General features: G+C 38.1%; 2 protein-coding genes across 3 annotated transcripts in view; both read right to left on the minus strand.

The window, feature by feature from the left end:
* Positions 1–356: 356 nt before the first annotated feature.
* Positions 357–7,726, minus strand: orai2 (ORAI calcium release-activated calcium modulator 2). 2 transcript variants are annotated; one of them, XM_082169939.1, is made up of 4 exons: positions 7,579–7,726; positions 5,860–5,911; positions 4,660–4,895; positions 357–2,832 (listed from the first exon to the last, which is right to left on the minus strand). In XM_082169939.1, exons 2-4 carry the CDS (start codon positions 5,900–5,902, stop codon positions 2,257–2,259), a joined length of 855 nt encoding a protein of 284 aa, XP_082026065.1. In that variant the 5' UTR covers positions 5,903–5,911; positions 7,579–7,726; the 3' UTR covers positions 357–2,256. The 2 variants fall into 2 exon arrangements, with proteins under 2 accessions (XP_082026065.1, XP_082026064.1); XM_082169938.1 differs by having other exon boundaries at positions 7,563–7,725.
* Positions 7,727–9,172: 1,446 nt separating this feature from the next.
* Positions 9,173–19,785, minus strand: part of bckdk (branched chain ketoacid dehydrogenase kinase) — a 25,791-nt gene continuing 15,178 nt past the window's right edge. Inside the window, exons 9-11 of the mRNA XM_082170729.1 lie at positions 14,892–14,981; positions 12,648–12,803; positions 9,173–10,617 (exon numbers count right to left, since the gene is read on the minus strand). Coding sequence (XP_082026855.1) covers positions 10,473–10,617; positions 12,648–12,803; positions 14,892–14,981 — 391 coding nt within the window. The 3' untranslated portion in view covers positions 9,173–10,472. The remainder of the gene's footprint in view (positions 10,618–12,647; positions 12,804–14,891; positions 14,982–19,785) is intronic.

Consider the following 19,785-nt stretch of genomic DNA (forward strand, 5'->3'; position numbering starts at 1 on the left):
TCTAAATAAGTACCTACTCAATTTGGACGCAGGCTTAGTTTTTTCGGTTAATTGAGTTTGTCATCCAGGTATTTAAAGTGCACTTTTTCTATTAGGAATTTTCAGTGTGAACACATCACTCGCACGAATAGTGCACGAATTGGGACGCACCTATTGTTTTTAATTCTATTCTAGTAATGAAATTGAGAATTTAATGACATGACCCAGACATTTTCACATTCACCCTTTGTCTGCTGATTCAGTCATTCCTTATAACAAAATAATAAATAAAAAAGTCACAAGGAAAAACAGCAGGTTTTTTCTTGAATAGATCTCCGAGGCATGCCAAATTTCCATTGGACGCAGAAATGACAAAGTTTTGAAGTTAACAAAATAGGCTGTTTATTTGACATAAATTAACATACAAGTACAGACAGAGTGTGAAAGGGCATGCGCAACGTAACATTTACGATAATAGTCGGCTACATGTTCTGGACGCAAAATACGTTTCACACTAGATATTCACTTGAGTTTCTCTACTGATAGTGTGGCACAATGCAACAAAAGTATCAAAAATGATACTGAAAATATTTTTCCACACACATATACACACCAAAGCAAAGTGCTTTTTTAAAGCCCCTTAAAACAGAGTACACAATTTTGGTCAAGTTCCCTTGTTTGAGCAACTGTGACAAGAGTAGCGCTTCACTATGCCTAATTACAGAGTCGACTCATGAACATACTATTAAATTAAATTAAATTAAACTAAATTAAATTAATGCTTCAGGCATAAAACAAAGCAGCAAACTATAACTCTGCACTCTGAAAGAACTACAGCAGTTGATATCAGTCTGCATACTGCAAACAAAGCAGACACATCATTACCATGGACTACACTACAAGTGCACTTTTGACAGTTTAGTTATTTAAGGCAGGCAGAAATTGGTCCGACTTCTTTTCCCTCTGGAATGTTCCTCAAATTGACTCGTTACATGAATATCAGACATTATTTTGAGCCTGACGAGAGGACCGCCATCTCGGTTCACATTAAACGGTTTCAGCTCGGCCTGTGATGCCAGCTCTGTCTGAAGTATTTTATAACTAACTGTCCCCATCAAAAGTAATTTCTTGGAGCAAATCATCTTTGAGTGTGATTATAGTCATCGACAGCGTTAACTTCTAGTAGCCCACAGGAATAACATTCAGTTGGACTCGTGTGAAATATGGATAATAACTCCATCTTTGTGCTTGACAAGAGTGACAGTGCATTACACATGCAAAAGCTTCAATGAAATACAAGCGCGCACTGTGCATGGCTAAAGCGTCTAGATTTCACACCCAAGCTAAAAATACTGCACTGCATATAGGTCTAGTATGAGCGATACTTCTGTAACAGCTTTTAAAACTAATAATTTTTTGCCATGACAAATCTGCAGGCTGGAAAATTACAGTATTACACATCCACTATTAAACATAGATAAAACTATGTGGTGCATCACTTTTAAAGGCATGAACATTCAGTCATCATTTACTCACCCTCATGTCATTTCCAAACCTGTATGACTTTCTTTCCTCTGCTAAAACAGTGTTTTTGTGTTTTTTTGGTCCATACAGTGATCCAATGTTGTTTTGGACCCCATTGACTTTTACTGAACGTACAAAAACATTGAAACACTCTTCAAAATATCTTCTTTTGTGTTCTGAAGAAAGAAAGTCAGTCAAAACAGGTTTGGAACGACCTGAGGGTGAGTAAATAATGACCGAATGTTCATTTTTTGGCTGGACAATCACTTTAAACTGAAGCTCAAACAAGCACGTACACTGAAAACGCTGGATATTTTAGTCAAAGATACTCTGGCAGTGACTCTGGCAGCTCTGATCAAAAATGGATCCAAGACCAAATCATTTGGTCTCACTATCTGTGGCACACTATCGATCCAGGATGGCATGGCAAAATGAAGAGAAGTAGGCAACTGATATTAAAGAAAGCCACTCTGCGATATTCATTTAGTGTATTTAGAGGCATAGAAACAGAAAACGGCACTTAAAGTGACCTTAAGCCTAAAGAAATATAAATAAATAGCCCTTCTGTTTGAAATCTTGTAAACGTGCGTCTTTTTTTTCTGTAAATCTTCCCCAGTTTCTACACGAGTAATCCTTTCACCAGGCAAAAAGGCATTTTCTCTAAGAATAAAATAAGCCCGAAAGACTCAGGGAGTTTTGATGTGCTTGAAAGCTTAAAGAGTCTAGCAATGGAGCGAAAAGCATCGCTAGGTCTCACACCGATTGCAAGCCTCGCTCATGGCCGTCCAGCTGCACCTTGATTTTGTGCAGTTCCTCGATCTCCTGATGGTGCCGCTCTGTTTTGTGTCGCACTAGCGAACGGTAGAAGTGAATGGTGAACACCACAAAGATCAATCCAACCGGCACCATGATGATGGTGGAGGCCAAGGCCGCCTGCCAGCCACTGTGGCCGGGCGGACCCGCAGGAGAGCTACAGTTCTGCTGCTTAAGGACTGCCTGGACTGCCGCGGATTGCGTCCCAGAGTCTACCGGCAAGAACTTAATCCAGCAGAGGAGCACCACCTCTGCTAGGAACAGAATGATCCCTAGAGCGGTGGAAAAGCCCCAGGCCAGCTCGATGTAGTGGTGCATCCTCTCGTGGGGAGACTCGGAGACGGAGTTGAGATTGTGGATGTTGCTGACGGCTTCCACGTTAGGAAGGATGCAGGTGCTGATGAGGAGGGCGAACAGGTGGACGGCCACCAGCACTGTGGTACATACGCTGAAGGCGATGAGCAGGAAACGTGGGTAGTTGTACTGCATCTCCAGCTGAACCTCCACCATGGCCACCTGGTTATTAAGAAATTATAGTGGTTGTCATAAATGATAACTCAATTGAAAGCAGCTTTTTGATATAAACTTTGATATACGCTTTTTGATATATAGACATCAAAAGTAAAAATCCTATCAGATTTAGTTTTTTATGATAAAAAAAATATATAAAAATGCACATTAGAATGATTTCTGAAGGATCATGTGACACTGAAGACTGGAGTGATGATGCTGAAAATTCAGCTTTGCAACAAAGGAATAAATTACATTTTAAAATATATTCAAACAGAAAACATTTTTACAATATTACTGTTTTTACTATATTTTTGATCAAATAAATACAGCCTTGGTGAGCAGAAGATTCTTTTTTTTTTAAAAACATTAATGCAAGTCAGTGTAATTTTAAATATATATTAAAAAAACTACACTACCCATAATCCTGATGAAAAATCCACAAATAGAGTGCAACAGTGCCCACCCCTTTTTCCCAGCGACGTTGGTTCCAGAAGTATTTTTTTCCAATCATTTCTCCCATACGGATTTCAAAAAAGTCTGTTAAAGTGTTTAAAACCATGAACCAAGTCAACTCACTATAAGGTGAATCACAACATTACAAACTTTGATTTGGAGCAAAAAAGTATTTAAAATTCTGACAAGGTTACAAGGTACAAGACTGTGAACTTAACGGCTTTAGTGAGGAAAAGAACTACAATCCCATGAAGCATTGTGAACACAATCGAATTAAAAACGATGGAGAAATATAAAACTATTCATGTAAAATGTTGATTATGTATATAAAACAATATATTTAAAGTTTATTGCAAAATATGCACATATTGAAGTATTTTGAGAGTGTAATCAGCATAATGGGTAATGTAGTTTTTCACCACAAATTCACCTGTTAAACACGATTATTTTAAAACCAAGAAATAATGCAGGTTGACGTCTTCAACAGACGCAAATACCATCGATTAACAACCCTGTAGCTCACTGTAAGGTTGTTATTAAAGGTTTATAAGTTATTGTTAAAAAATAATTTTCCTATGGAGAAAATGAATGGAGTTTTTACCTCCAGAACCCGACTGTTGCACTATTAGAGAAGATGTTGTCACTACGGTAGCTCAACAAATGCCGCCCACTCCCATGAATCATTGCAAGTCGATCAGATTACACTTTCTTTGTGTGTCTGAATATTTGTTTTATATCTACGTCAATAATAAAAAATAAAAAAAAACACATAATGATTCTGTTTTGTCCTTAAATAAAATAAAAATAGATAGAATTATAATAACTGAACTAGCTACAGTCTTGTCTTTTCATACACTTTTGCTTGCTTGAAATCAAAGTGTATAATGATGCGATTCATCTCAGAAGTTAGTTGCTTACATAACGGTTTACTGAAGAATGTTTGAAATCCCTGTGGAGAAAATGAATGTGAAAAATACTTCCGGTCATGTGGGTGGTCACTGTTATGATCTATTTTGGCCAAAAGTGGTTCAAAGTTTCACAGGACAATGTTTCAGACAATCTCCCAACCAGTCCCGCTGCGTCCGTAAGCTGAAAAATGCTTCCGAGGAACCAACTTTTCCCACTTTTTATGTTATTTCTAGCGAGAACTTACTATCATGGTAATTAAATATTCGCTTAGTTATCACCAAAGCTCACTCTATTTTGCTGTAGATCATTAAACCGTTACGCTGCCTCAGAAGTCTGTCCCAAATCAACCTTTTTCCTGATCGAGCAGTGATGTAACAAGTCAGCTGCCTAAGCTTTCGAATGCAGCCATTGTGTACCAAGAGCCACACACACATTTGAAGAATCACACACAGAGTGTACTATACTGACCATGGCAAAGCCAGACAGAAGGGCTGAGGTTCGGCTGGAGGCCTTGAGCTTCGCCCTGCTGAGGTAGAGTTTTCTCCACGAGAGAGCCTGGACCGAGTGATGGTTAGAGGTGACCAGCTCCAGATAACTGCGGCGCACCCAGTCCCTGTAGTCCATCCCACCACCATCCTGCAGCCGGTCTGATCCCCCGGGAGCCGGGGAGCCCATTGGCACATTGAGCTCACTGCTCATATTAGCTGTGAATAAATGTTTAATCACAATGTCAGTATATATACATTATTTTTGAATGTAAGAGCATGTGCGGCCATCTGTAACGTGAATGTGTGAGGCTGCCGGTGCCAGATGCTTCCAGTTAATTCAGTCTGTTATTCTGCTTGATATTACAAACAGGCATTTGTTGTCATTACGTTTATTTGCATAAACATAAAAACACTGGTTTTTCGTGCAAACATTTTTACTGTTAAAGGCACACTATGCAAGATTTGTACCTTTGATTTGTAAATAATTTCTATGGTAAATGAACTCGTAGTAGGGCGAATCATCCCGATAGCAAAGCAATGCAGGTTTGAGAGTGGCGCCCCGACAAATCTCGCGAGAATCACGACTTGCTTTACGGCACGACGTCACATACATCAAAAACATATGAAACAGCCTCTGTGGAAGACACTAGCACGCATTTCAGACTTGAATCATGGCAGAGTCGACGAAGAAAACGAAGAAAGCGCTGTCAGAAGAGTGCAGAGACGGCTGTACGTGAGTGGTATTTACGACAGTAATGTACAAGTACTCCACAGAGACTCTAGGGGGCGCTGTTTGAGAAAAACGGAAACTGCATAGTGTGCCTTTTACCGGTACTTAAAACGGATTATGAATTGTAAGTCTCACACATTCGCTTCTGCATTAAAAATAAAAATAAAAATAAATCCAAGAAAGAAAGTCTAGCCTATTGAAAAAATAGACTACAAGATTTAAACGAACACTCAATAAGTAACAAAAAGGTACCAGATATATGTTTCCGGACATGATACAATAGAAATGTCATGATTTTTGTTAATTTTTCAGGATATGCATCATGATAGTTTGATGGTATTTTTTGAAGAACCTTATAAATACCCTGGGATATAAATATGGTAATCATTCAGATATCCGTGTGATATAATGATTGGATGGCAAAAATTATTTTATAAATCTGGAACATACCTGAATGACCTTGACCTTGCCCTGCTTTAGGACTGGTTTTCATTGCACGTCTCTAGTAAAAAAATAAAAATTAATATGTTACAGAATAAAACAATAAGAATTAGTAAATGTAAAGTAAAAATAAATAATATCAAAACCAAAACTGAAGGAAAAACTGGACTGTATTTGTCTTGAACTCTGAAATTTAAATATAGTGCTGTAGTATTCACAGTACTCTTCAAATCAGTATATAAACAAGAAAAATAACAAATAAAACCAAGTTAAATAAGCAACAGTAAAATTACATTGTAAGCCAATAAAAATAATACCTTCAGACTTAATACCTAATCTAAAAAAACGTGCATACAAGATTTCTTAAAATGGTTTTATCTGTAAACTGTACAACCAGAGGCCACCAACTCCTACTTTGTGTAGATCTGATATCTTTTCCATTCCCTGACAGCGCACACGACAGGCTAACTCCAGAACTAACTTTTCCCCATAATCCTCACTGGCATCCGCACCAGACCAACTCACACTTATTATTGCACTGCAAGCTGTTCCAGTTAATCTATATCGCACCGTTTTCTTACTACAGCCTGGTAAAATATAAGATATCCTTCCTGATTCACTCCATACAAGTCTAGGGCTGTAGCTAATGGAGCGGAAACAATACTAGGGAACCACAACATGTTCTATTTGTTACTTTAAAAATGGTTAACCATCTGAACATAGAGGTTTGCGCTTGATGTACTGTGGTTGTTGGTTACTTATTAGCTTCTGATTCCTTTGCATTAAAAATAAGGCCGAATCACTACTAAGCCACCTAGTGATAACGCTGAATGATTTGTATCAATATACAAGTATCATTAAAAATATAAAACCAAGTATAAAAGCACCATCAGAAAATAACAAGAATATTGGGTTAGTTCACCCAAAAATTAAAATGTTGTCATTACTTACTCTCATGTTGTTCCAAACCTGTATGAGTTACTTCTGTTGAACACAAAAGAAGATATTTTGTAGTATGTTGGTATCCAGACAGTTGATGGCACCCATTGACTTCCATAGTAGGAATTAAATAAAAAAAATACTATGGAAGTCAATGGGTGCCATCAACTGTCTGGATACCAACATACTACAAAATATCTTTTGTGTTCAACAGAAGTAACTCATACAGGTTTGGAACAACATGAGAGTGAGTAAATGACAAAAATGTCATTTTGGGGTGAGCTATCCCTTTAAGATATGCAAACTAATTTAACACAGGAAGCAGACACATTTAAAAAGCTTTTTGGACATTTGCAATTATAGTCCATTTCCATAACATTTTGTAAGGATCTGTTGCACATATCAGATCATACAGTGGAGCCACAAAACATTGAATATGCTTTCCACATACCTCGATATTCTAAAAAAGCATGTGGTTATTTTTTAAAGATGAAAGTATCTGCGTCGTGCTGGTTATTTAAATGAGCGCCACGTCATACGCATCCGCTTGGGACACAAATATGTGTTAGTGAACAGTCTCGGTCTTAACATAAGCGTCTACCAGAAGTTATTTTGCAAACCTGAGCTATACACAATGAACGCCAGGCCACAGATGTGTTTCTCACCACACACAACTTCCTTTCCTGTCCACTGAAGCATACAATGAGAAAGCATCACAGATCAAACATGCACAGCTGTACTGAAGTCATCAATACGCTCACATATCAACTCACATTTGCTGCCAGTCACCTTTTGTGTTCACATCCACATCACATGAGGGCCGATTGAAAGTGGATACTGGAGAGAAATGGACGTTGACAGCTCTAGCTGGACATGCTTTTCCGCTCAAGCGATGTCCGATTCCTGGACGAATCGTTCTTTTGAGTCGGCTCTTCGGTTGAACAAAATAGGTTCACGAAACGACCTGAATGCTTCATTCACGAATCGGATTGAATCAGTCTGAGCGGTTCTCGAGTCAGCGATTCATTGAACTGAGAATCGTCTCCGCCATAGACATAATAATATGACTCACAATGAGCCGAATAGCAGAAATATTTCAAATAAAATCTACTGGAATTATGTTTATTACTTTACTGTGTGAGTTTTATCAACACCCATAGAAAATAGTTCGCTTTAATAAATACCATAATATTTATTACTAAAATGTATTAATAATTACCTTACTATTTTAATATAATAATGTATTAAAGCTGTAAAAAAAAAAGGTCTTCAGCCAAGGTATGTAAAATAATTGTACTACTGTTTAATGTACAAATATGCCTATATATTGAGATTCTAAAAGACTTTTTGAGCTGAAGCGTGGCTGAGCAAACTGAAGAGGACACATGAAATACCAATGTTTTTAAAACCACATAAACCCAGTAAACAGCAATACGGACCTGTTTACATATGACTATTGTATGGAAACGTTATGACAAGAATGGGATGCCATGCCAATACTGAATCAGTTGCTTGAACCGGTTCTTTGAAACGAAAGATTCAAAAGAACCGGTTCGCGGAGACGATTCAGAGTTAAGTCACGTGATCTCTACTAAGTTGTATATCACGTGAGGAGGGTGTTCCTGTTCTATCCCAGCTGGAAGTTTTGTTTTTACGTCGCAATAAATTTTTTTTTTTTTTTACATTTTTGTTTAATTGAATGCATTTTGCCAACTTCTGCCATTTTTAAAACCTCTATCTCCTGAGCCGTGGCTTTATCTGCAAAGGCGGGATTTTTTCCAAAGGCGTCAAACACCCCGATGTCCCGGAGGCGCAAAATGAGTGACAGGCAGAAAGCGTTCTCTGATTGGCCAGTTTAGTACATGGGCCAGCCCCTTACTACTGTGCTGTTCACAGAGCCTTGCGCTTAGGTAGGTGTTTTCTGAGGATCCCATCTAAAAATAGATTTTTTTCTCTAGCTGACAGCACAGTTAGATTTTAAATAGTACAGTCTGTAGTAATTCCGTGGAATTTGACAAGTATTACAAGTAATTAAAAAGAAAAATAGGCTATTGGTGCACTTTATTTTAAGGTGGCGTAGTTACATACGGTTAGGGTTTGGTTTAGGGTTAGTTACTTACAATATGCATAATTTACAATCATTAATATCGAAAGTACATGTAGTCACGTATAACTACATCACCTTATATTAAAGTGTTGCTAAAGCTACCATTATAATTTAATACATTTCATTGAATTTTTTTTTTAAACTACTACTATGTTTCCTTTTTTTGGTAAATTAAGTCAGTTTATGTCAAGTTCACAATACTTTTGTATCTATCTATCTATCTATCTAAAAATATAAATCTAACAAAGAACTGAGAAAAGGAAAAAGACACAAATGTTCTCATCCACAATTTTATAATGCCCAAAAACTATGCGTATTTGGCATCTATTTAACGCAAACTCAACATTAAAAGGAAAAGAAAGAATTCAAAAAAATGATCCCATCCAATATATCATTCTGGGTGCATCATGCCACAATTTGGCCTTTTATATAAACAAAGGAATATGTTAATATGTGCATGTTATGTTCATTCTTAATCACCCAAAACCTACAGTACATTATTCTTTACACTAAATCATCATCAGTATGTCCATGTTTTTGAAGTCAAAGTCAATACTTTTCAAATTCCACCAGTAGAGGGCAAACATGGGCAACAAATCTGTAGAGCTCAATACACACACAGCCTCCTTTTCTTGCAAGTCATTTAAAAAAGGTCAGAAAAGAAAACACAGGCACAACATTACAAGACAAAATATGTTACGGATTACTTTTGCTGTGTGAACTGAGCCGTTAGATTAGCATTTCAATTTGGGGACAATTTCGAATCCATTCTGGTAAACAAATCTCAGTCTCAAACATGTTGGCATCCTTTTAAAACATGAACTTAAAACCCATCAAGAGACCACATGTGCAACTAGGTAAAGTGTAAAAACATCCATTCAAATATGAACATCTCTATAAACACTGTTTGCTGGAGAGAATGACAAAAACAAATATATTTTGCGCTACGCTAACCCCAAAAGACTTTTTTGCAAATCATTTCAAGCATGAAATCTACAACAAACTCTTAAGCTCATGTGATCAATATGAAATGTCAAAACTGAACATCAGACTGGTGTGAAGAAAGACTAACAACATTTTTTTCGTAAGGCAGTTGACCTCTAGTCAGAGTTCATAGAAGATTACTAACAGCCTTTCTGAGCTTCTGCATTCACCGCTGGAGTGAACACTGTATCTTTAAAAGAGTTTGAACAATTCACTCATGTTTCTGAAGGAAACCAGGATATGGCAGTCTGGAGAGCATCTTCTGCAAGAGTCTGAAATGTAAGGACTCGTCCCACGCTGGACGGTAACATGCTAGATTTTAATCATGAAATCGCTTAGCAATGTTAAGGCTGAAAGGTTTTTTTTTTTTTTTTTTTTTTTATCACAGTGAACGACAAACAAAATGCAATGTGAATCCTGAGCATGACACCTATAATCTGCTGAAAACGTGATCCGAAATGTGATGCAGTGAATGAGAATGGGTAATACGAGCGAAAGGCTAACTGTTGAACGTCCTGGTTTTGGTTCAACTTCGCCCCTTAATATCTTCAACATGGTGACGGACCACAAGCTCTATGAAGAGACCATGACATCAAACTCTGAAGCTTTCTCCTTTGCCATCAATGTGCCGGAGGCGCAGGTAGACGTCTGTGCCGATGCCCTGCATCGACTGGATGGCCAAAGAACCTCCTAAGTATTCGGCGTACGCTCGGGATGTGGGCAGGCCAAAGCCAAACCTGGAGGAGAAAACAAGCGGCATTATTGAGATGTTCTTCGGTTACCTCAAATAAACCTTAAACTTAGCTTAATTACTGAATAAACAACACTAAACAGGAAAACAAACTTTTAATTAGACAAGACTACCAGTCAGGATGGGCGGCATGAGGATATAAGTCATAACATTGATATAAAGCGCCTATCATTACAAACTTTGCTACATCGTTTATACACAATGGAAATATATCCGCGTAACAGGTAAAAAGTGGATGTGCACGAGTCGCAATAAGTCATTCAAGATGTGCTGACTGACACACCCGAAGGGCAAGCACAGAAAGCTCTCTCTCAGACAGCATGCAATCCCGAAATCAGTTCTCGTTCATGGCTTATTTCACTTAAATGGACAAATACACACACAATTATATCAAAATGTCCATTGTGTGGAGTATAAACAGTCAGTTATGACTTGGGTGAGTGTGAACAGTTTGGCGAAAACCAGATGTGCCAGTATCGGTGGTTCACACCATGTCAAATTACTGTAATTACGAGCTCCGACATGTACCACCTGTCTATAATCCCACCCACTTTGAAGCGGTACTAAACTGCAATGGAAAAGCAAACCGAGCCGAGCCGTACCATGCAGTGAAAAAAGCGCCATGAGGGGATGTTTAGACGACAACGATGTAGTCAAAACTTTGATTTTTTTGCGTACAGACGACAACGCTGTCAAAACGATCCCGTTCACACGGATCCGGGAGAAAACGACTAAAAACAATGTATTCTGCTGCTAGGCCAGTAGTTGGCGATGTCACTGTAAAGAAACACTACGTCCCTATAGACTGAACACAATACACATGCGCATGACGTCATCTTTTTCCCAAACACTGTATAGTCTTCACTGTATTAATTAAATATAAATTGATTCATATTAAAGATAAAAAATTGATTCAGTTTTCAGTTTTTTAATTTTTTATTAACATTAATGAAACGTTAATGAGGCTGCTGTGCCTTTAAGAATGAATGCACGGATACAGTTACACATCCGATTTTCTGCCATTTGTTTTAATGTAGGACATAACAGACTCTGTTTACACTGAATACTCCACAGCACTGATCTATATAATGACATTCTATATAGATCAGTGCTCCACAGTCCACACGATGTGCATTTTGACATAATTGTGTGTGTAGCTGTGAAAGAGGACTGAATTCGAGATCGCACGCATTTGAGGTGAAAAGTATTTTAAAAAAGTACAAAAAGTATTCTCGTCGCTTGATGAACTTAAGGTTGAGCCACTGTAGTCACTTGGACTATTTTAACATTGTTTTTATTAACTTTTCTGGGCCGGCAGAATGAAATTACTTAGAAGCCTTTGAAGGAGTGAGACAGCTCTCAGATTTAATCAAAAATATCTTAAATTGTGTTCTGAAGATGAACGAAATCTTACGGGGTTGGGGCAACATGAGAGTGAGTAATTACTGACAGAATTAACATTTTTGGGTGAACTAACCCTTTAAGTAGTACCAAGAAGTTAACTAAGTGTGACACTTTAGAAAATCGATGTTTGAAATGTGTGAATCGATGCAAATCGGTAGAAGATTGAATCGTGATTCATATATGAATACATTTTTTCCCGCACCCCTACTTTATTGTGACATATATTATCGAGAAATAAAAATCTCACATCATGTAATAAGATTTTGGTCATATTGCTCACACCTAACAGTTGGCATCTGTTCTTCAGAGGGTAGTGTGACACTATACTCCAAAGACTTGCAGATCCAGAAAGAACTGGCTGAATCTGGATCATGTGCAGACCACTTCAGCTATTACTCTGGCCTTGCAAGAATGCAAAGAATCTTGCAAAGTCAGCCGCCGCATGTGGACAAGATGTAAATATTTACATGCGAAGAGGCGAAAAGCATTTTGCAGATGCAAAAGAGAAACATGTTCCCGAACAGCACATCAATCATTTACGTAAAATCAACCGAAGCACCAACATTTTAAAGTAGCTTGTTTTAGTACAGATTTAGATCCATCTGCTCTTACCCATGCATGGGTCCGGACTGGGGGCCGCTGTTGGTTATGCTGTCGAAAAGGTTGCTCATGCGAGGATCCTGTGTGCTCTGTTCAGCTGTGCTGAAGTGGTAATCCATCACCTTATCCAGAATGCTGTGAGGAATGCCACCACCACGGTCGGAGATCCTACAAAATCAGTTCAACATCACTTTGCTTAGTTTCCAGTTTCATTTGCTTGCGTAATGCATATACATCATTTGCAAAAATGGTTCCTCAAACAATTCGTTTAAAAAATATTTTATAACAAAAAATCAGCCATCAGGAGTCAAACTAGTGGAGGAGAATGGACTAATAGAGTTAACAACTCGAACATCACAGCTTTCAGAATCAAAATGAGCTTGAAATTATCTGTGAGCGAGCGAGTGGTTTCATTTAGTGTGGTTAAATGAAAGGTGAAAATTTGTGCCCACACCATCATTATACATGTTTGGTGTTTACCAAGGATTTATGGAGTACTGATCCAAAATGAAGGTGACAATAATAATAATAGCCAATTTAGTAGTAATAAATAAGCTGGACAAAATAGGTTTTCACTGCAATAGTATTAGTAATTTACTTTTTGCCATTATTGAGAGAGGAAGTAGAGAGAACAGCCAGGAAGCGAAGTGTGTGTGTGTGTGTGGGTGTGTGTGTGTGTGTGTGTGTGTGTGTGTGTGTGTGTGTGTGTGAGAGAGAGAGAGAGAGAGAGAGAGAGAGAGAGAGAGAGATCCAGAAAGAGAGAGAGATCCAGAAAGAGAGAGAGATCCAGAAAGAGAGATCCAGAAAAAGAGAGAGAGAGAGATCCAGAAAGAGAGAGAGAGAGATGCAGAGAGAGAGAGAGAGAGAGAGAGAGAGAGAGAGAGAGATCCAGAAAGAGAGAGAGATCCAGAAAGAGAGAGAGATCCAAAAAGAGAGATCCAGAAAGAGAGAGAGAGATGCAGAAAAAGAGAGAGAGAGATCCAGAAAGAGAGATCCAGAAAGAGAGAGAGAGATGCAGAGAGAGAGAGAGAGAGAGAGAGAGAGAGAGAGAGAGATCAGGATTGGTCAGAGTCGTGACTCATTCTCAGGTCGACCGATTCATGTCAGAGCTCTGCCCACAAGGCTATCAGCTCCAACTATATTTTTCATATTTTTGAAGCAAAGTTACAAAGATTATTACCTATACACTACCACTCAGAAGTTTGGGGTGTGTGTATACAGTAGATACCCGGGCTAGGAAAACATGAAAACTGACATCACCCTTTATTCAAATATTAACAATTTGTTGAAGATTTGTAAGCATATTGCGTAGTTGTGCTTAGAGTCAAGTATTTTATTTGTGATAACGCAATGAAACATGCCCAATTATACACACACAATTTTTGGCAAGGCTTTCAAACAAAGAAATTATGAACACATGCAAAAAGAAGAGAACCCACAAAATAATAATAAGGGATTATGTTGTGGTCAGTATGCTTTTTACTGTGAGCTTTTTGTTTTTTTCTGTTTGTTCATTTTTTGTCAAATAATTGTATCAAATAAGGGTCTTGTTCTTTCCTTGCCAAAATCGAGCTGGCATCATGTAGTCTGAACCCGGCATAAGGTAAATGATCATGTTTCATAAGCCTTTAACTTTCTAAACTGTGTACACACCAAATGGCAAATGGATTTACATTGGACCAAAAACAGAGGACTTTGCTTCCTCATTTCAGACGTCCATTAAATGCCACTGAAACACAGTCAGTGCGAAGCATTGAGGTTCATGCTTTCAATAAGACAACGAGTTTATGGTAAAATAAACATTGTCCATGGGTAAATTTGCTCAGTGTCGACAGAGGTTTTAAGCGCACTGCTGAGTGTGCACAGTAAGATAATGGACATGGTTATAAAGGCAGCACTCCACATGATGAGGTCTCTTTGCAAATATTTGACAACTAAATGCTTCACTATGGATACAACTGTCTCAACAAATTATTCTGCATTTCCAGGAAAAAGCGTTAATTCCATTCTTCTGAGTTCAAAGCAGAACAACCACACCTAAAATCCTAAGTGTTCATGTATTAGGCTTCGTTCAGACAGCCAACAATCAAGATAGTTTTGGCACACCTGAGTCAGATCTCTTTACTTTTGACAGTTTGGAACATGTTTTTTTTTGTTATTCCCAACTCATGTGTATGTAACCTCATACATTAATGTATAATGTATACAGATTGTGTGACGTGGTTCAATGGCATTAGAATTGGTTTACAGACTCACCTTATGACAAAGTCTGTCTCATTGTTGGCAATAGTGACCCCCACATCAGGCACATTGTAAGGGGTGTCCAAGTGACTCTCCATGGTGGCCCTGAGGATCAAAAAGAAACCTTTCATGAGTAATCTCATTTAAACATCGGATTATAACACGAGAACAAATCAATTAACTATAATCGCGTGTCCATTACCCTTCAAATTACGCAAATTTGGGAATTACGCGAATTGGAAATATGGCCAATGGAAACACGTCAATTTCGCAAAAACTCCCGTTTATCGCAAAAAAGTTTTTACGCTCATATGAGGTGGTTTTTCCGGCAATTCGAAAAACTGCAACGGAAACAGTTTTTGCGCAATTACAGTCACCCGACTTAGAAGGCGCTGTGTCTTTTGACAGAATACGAGACAGAGTTCTTTATTAAATTCATAAAAGACAAAAGAATAACAGAAATACTGCCACAATCAAGACCTCGGAGCAGAAATGAGTGAGAAACACCTCATATGTGCTGCTCACAGTAAGGGTCTTTCCTTGCCATTAATGCTGGGATAACATGCCTACGTTTCCTTCCATTAATAATAATAATGTCTAGTGCGGTGGCTGTGATATATATAAACCTACCAACGTCTGTTGCCATGATTTTTGGAATGACTTATCGCAAGAAAAAATCAGCACGATCGGTGATTGTTGTAAAATGCAGTCTAGCTACTGTTGCTAACTTGCGAGACGCGTTAAATAATTAAAAGAGCTATTAAAAGCACAAAATCTGCGCAAGAGATGTTGTTCGCAAGGCGGTGCGCGCTCCGAAACAGAAACCAAGACAAGCAAATGATAGCCTACTTTGGGTTTAATGTGCGTGTCTAAACGATCAAATGTACACAAAAGTATGTCAAAATGACCGCCTTGGAGATTCACTAAAAACAGTTTATGTCTTAAATGGACGTAGTTATGGCAATAGTTGGGAGAATATGGTGCATCAGATCAGTAGCAGATCTGCACTCGGTCTTAAAGGGGCCGCAGTCTAGTAAACATGCGGACGATTGCGCCATTACTGCGAATCAAACAACAAGAGAAAAATCACTACAAAGCTCTTGAAAGAATAACTTCAGCTTTATTAAGCATTAATCTATTTATGAAAAATTATGCAGTGTTATTTTACATTTGATTACTTTATTAGATTTCTTTTTAGACTAATATATATATATATGTAAAAACAAAAAGAACCGATAAGAATACAGTTAAAGTACCGGATCGATAAGCAGTATCGGTAAGAGTAGGAATACCGTTAAAACCCTTTACTCCCCGGTCAATGCTCCGACAACAGCCCAGACATGAAGCTACTTCAGCCACCATTCTCCCCAGTCCCTGGTAAGATGCCAAGCCCTGGTCTTTCGTCGGAGATGGCATCCGACTCAGAGACGGAGGTAGAGCCTATACCGCGCCTGAGCTAGAGACTCAAAATAGTTAGTTTGGCAGCTCAGTGAAGCACTTTAAATTTTTTTTTGTTTTTTTTTATTTTTATTTACCTACACCTTATTCTTGTTTAAAATCATTTACATAATATGAATGTATATAGAGCGTGATAAAAAGGTGTCCTTGAAATTGTGGCGTTAAAGGTGACGCGAGCCGAGAAAAATTTTCAGTGCACCCAAATTTTGTGCTGGTGCACCTAAATAAAAAAGTTAGGCGCACCAGTGCAACCAAGGCAAAAAGTTAGTCTGGAGCCCTGAGTAAATACAAAAACAACAAATTTACATTAATTCACAATAAAGCCTAAGCCACCTAACCCAACTACAATAATTTAACACTAAATAACAGTTACAGTACTAATAATAGCAAAGTAGTCTGTAGTCTTGGTATGCTACAAATACAATTCTTTTGCAGAACTATGACCACATCTGCCTTCTCTGGCAAAATACATCACCTCTCCTGACTTATTGCATGTCGTGCACAAGGTGACCGTTCTTTAAGAACGCATCACCTTAAATGCAGTGACGCGAACCCATCGAGGAAGAAGAACGGCGTCATGTTTACAGCTCTGAGAATTGAATCCGTCAGATTTACAACACGTCAATTCATCCGCTTCTCACGAAATACGTGAAAGTGGCCGGTGCAGTGTGAGAGGAATAGGGTCAATTTTAGTTACCTACACAATGTGTGTAACTAAACACGTCATCAATTTATAATTGAAAGGATTGTTGTTGCCGCTTCCATAGACATCAGTGTATTTTACAAACTTTTTGCTAGTACTTGTGTATTTAAATGTCTGAAACCTAAAATAAACCTTATGTGATTGAAAACACTGAATAGTTGTGATATATGACAGCGCTGAGAGCGTGCGTCTGTCTCTGGCTCAGCGCCAGTCAACACGCAGATTTGAATTTAGCAGTTGATGATCACGCGATCCGAACGTCCCAATCACACCAGTGAGAACGACTGTACCCGTCAAAGGGTTAACTAGCGATTACGTGGGGTGATGGTGTTACCAGTGTTGGGAAAGTTCACTTTCTACATGAACTAGTTCAAAGTTCAGTTCACAAATTTTAAAATGAACTAGTTCATAGTTCTTTTTTTCCATGTTGCTGCGAGATTTAAAAAAAAAGGATTGCCACAGCTGAACTGAACTGCCACACTGAAGCTATGCATCAGATTTTTCCCATCCTCACCGACCTTGTCATAAAACTCGTTTAAATGATCATACGACGCCTCCTTGCTGCTTTTTGTTTTGATTTGTAACGTAAGTGATGAGTCGTTCATGAACGATCCATTCATTGCGTCTGTCAAGTGACAAATGAACGAAAGACTTGGAAGGTAAAGTAATTATTTATGTTCCCTGTAAACGATTTTTGACTGCATTATAATGATTTCTTAATTCAGAATATGATCAAGATTGCGTAGGTGGATGTGTTCGGGGAATTTGCCAGTTAATAGTATAACATTTAAAGCCCCTTAAATGAACGAAATGCCTCGAAAAAAGATTTGTTCATTTTGATGAACGAGATCGAACAAGAGAGTCAGTAGACACTGGTGGCTGGTGTTGCCAGATTGAGTGTTTTTTCCGCTACATATTAAGGCCGGTTTACGGTGTGTTTTAGCCGGGTTTTCGCCTGGAAGGCTCTATAGAAATCTGGCACTCTATTGAACGAAGTTAAACTGAGAGAGCGTGGCGTTCACAGACACCAGAATGAACGAGTTCTCAGTAACGTTCATCAGGCGGTAATACAGTACGTTCAGTTCACGTTCGCCCAAAATATGAACGAGTTCATGAACTATCGTTCAATGAACACGTTCAGGCACAACACTGGGTGTTACATCGTTAATTATTTTTTAATTGACAGCTCAGGCATTTAAGAGGCACCGAAATCTGCGTTTGGATTCGGTCCAGTTACATACCGGTTACACATTGGTGCCGGGTTTCAGTACCCGACCCTAGTCCTGAAACCCTCCACCTCCCCCAGCTCCACCTGCCTAGATCTGCTATGTGATTTATATATGTCTATTCATGCAGCAGCAGCATATCTTACATGCTCACAGCAGTGTGTCTGAGCATCTGTTAGCAGTAACAAGTCCATACTTGCTCTAAAGCACCAGCAATAATCAAGAGCAGCAGTGCAGCAGATCAAGTCCTCCAAGTCCAAATACATTAACATTGCCATATTCAATAACATGCTAAATCTATATAGTGTTGTCATGATTGAATTGAATATAACCAAATACATTTTCAAAGCAAAACTTTCAATGTTTTTAACGTGCCACTGTCCCTACCCATTTTAAATAAAGTGAACCCCAGAAATCAAATGAATGAGGAAAGGGATGTGATGAGGATCACAGTCTGTGTCTCTGGACACTGTCAGTAGTGGGAACTGTACTGTTGTAAACCAACTGTAACTTGCCCTTCTGCCAGGAACATGCTGTTCTCTAATGACTGTCTGAAGAGGAGTCTGATCCAAGTGTAAAGGACCACGAGAACAAGGTCAGAAACATGTCTCTCAATTTGTAAAAAGAAGCAGAAATCAAATTTGCAGTTCTGCACTGTAATGGAGGTCATTTGGCGAAGGCATAAAAGCAGAGTTACTCATATTTATTGTTAAAGAATACTATTAATTCTTCCGTAAAAAAAAAAAAAAATGAGGCAATGAATTTCTCATTCTATTCAAACAGTCCATTCCACACTTGATCCTATTGTGTGAAAGTCAAGAGTTTAGTGGCTTTACATACATGCTTACACAGACAAGATTAATAAACCTTTTTTTTATTTATTTTTTACATTAGTCTCATGTTAGGTTTAAATCTTGTGGCCAATGCAATGCAAAACTATTATATTTCTCTATACTAGACTTCTTTTGTAAGAGAGTTAAATGCAAACATTTTGTTTTTCATTTTAAAAGTGGAGGAACGAGTCAGACTTATTAGTCAGACAAACGAGTCAGACACCATAAACGACGACATCATGTTATTTTTGACATCTGTGAACAACGTGAGGCTGTTTCGGATTTAAGGTTTCTACCTCATTTGTATATATAATAAAAAAATACATATATATATATACATATATATATATATATATATATATATATATATATATATATATATATATATATCTCCATCTCTCTATCTATCTATCTAAAAGATAACTGTAGACCTCCAGACCGCTCCGCATTGATTATCATGCAGGTATGGAGATTTATATATGGTAAAATATACAAGTTGGTTTCAGCAGACTGTATTATTTTGAGAGGCTTTTACTGAAGAATTTTGGGATTATCATAGAAAACCTGTATCGTAACATTGAACTTGGACTGAACTTGGACTGAACTTGGCCGGCAGCCAGTGTCAGCAACACCAGTAACAACAGATAGGTGACCTTATACGAACGTTGCTAAGACTGCAAAATATCCAC

Source organism: Leuciscus leuciscus (genome assembly GCF_965113295.1).
Source record: "Leuciscus leuciscus genome assembly, chromosome: 5".
NCBI lineage: Eukaryota > Metazoa > Chordata > Actinopteri > Cypriniformes > Leuciscidae > Leuciscus > Leuciscus leuciscus.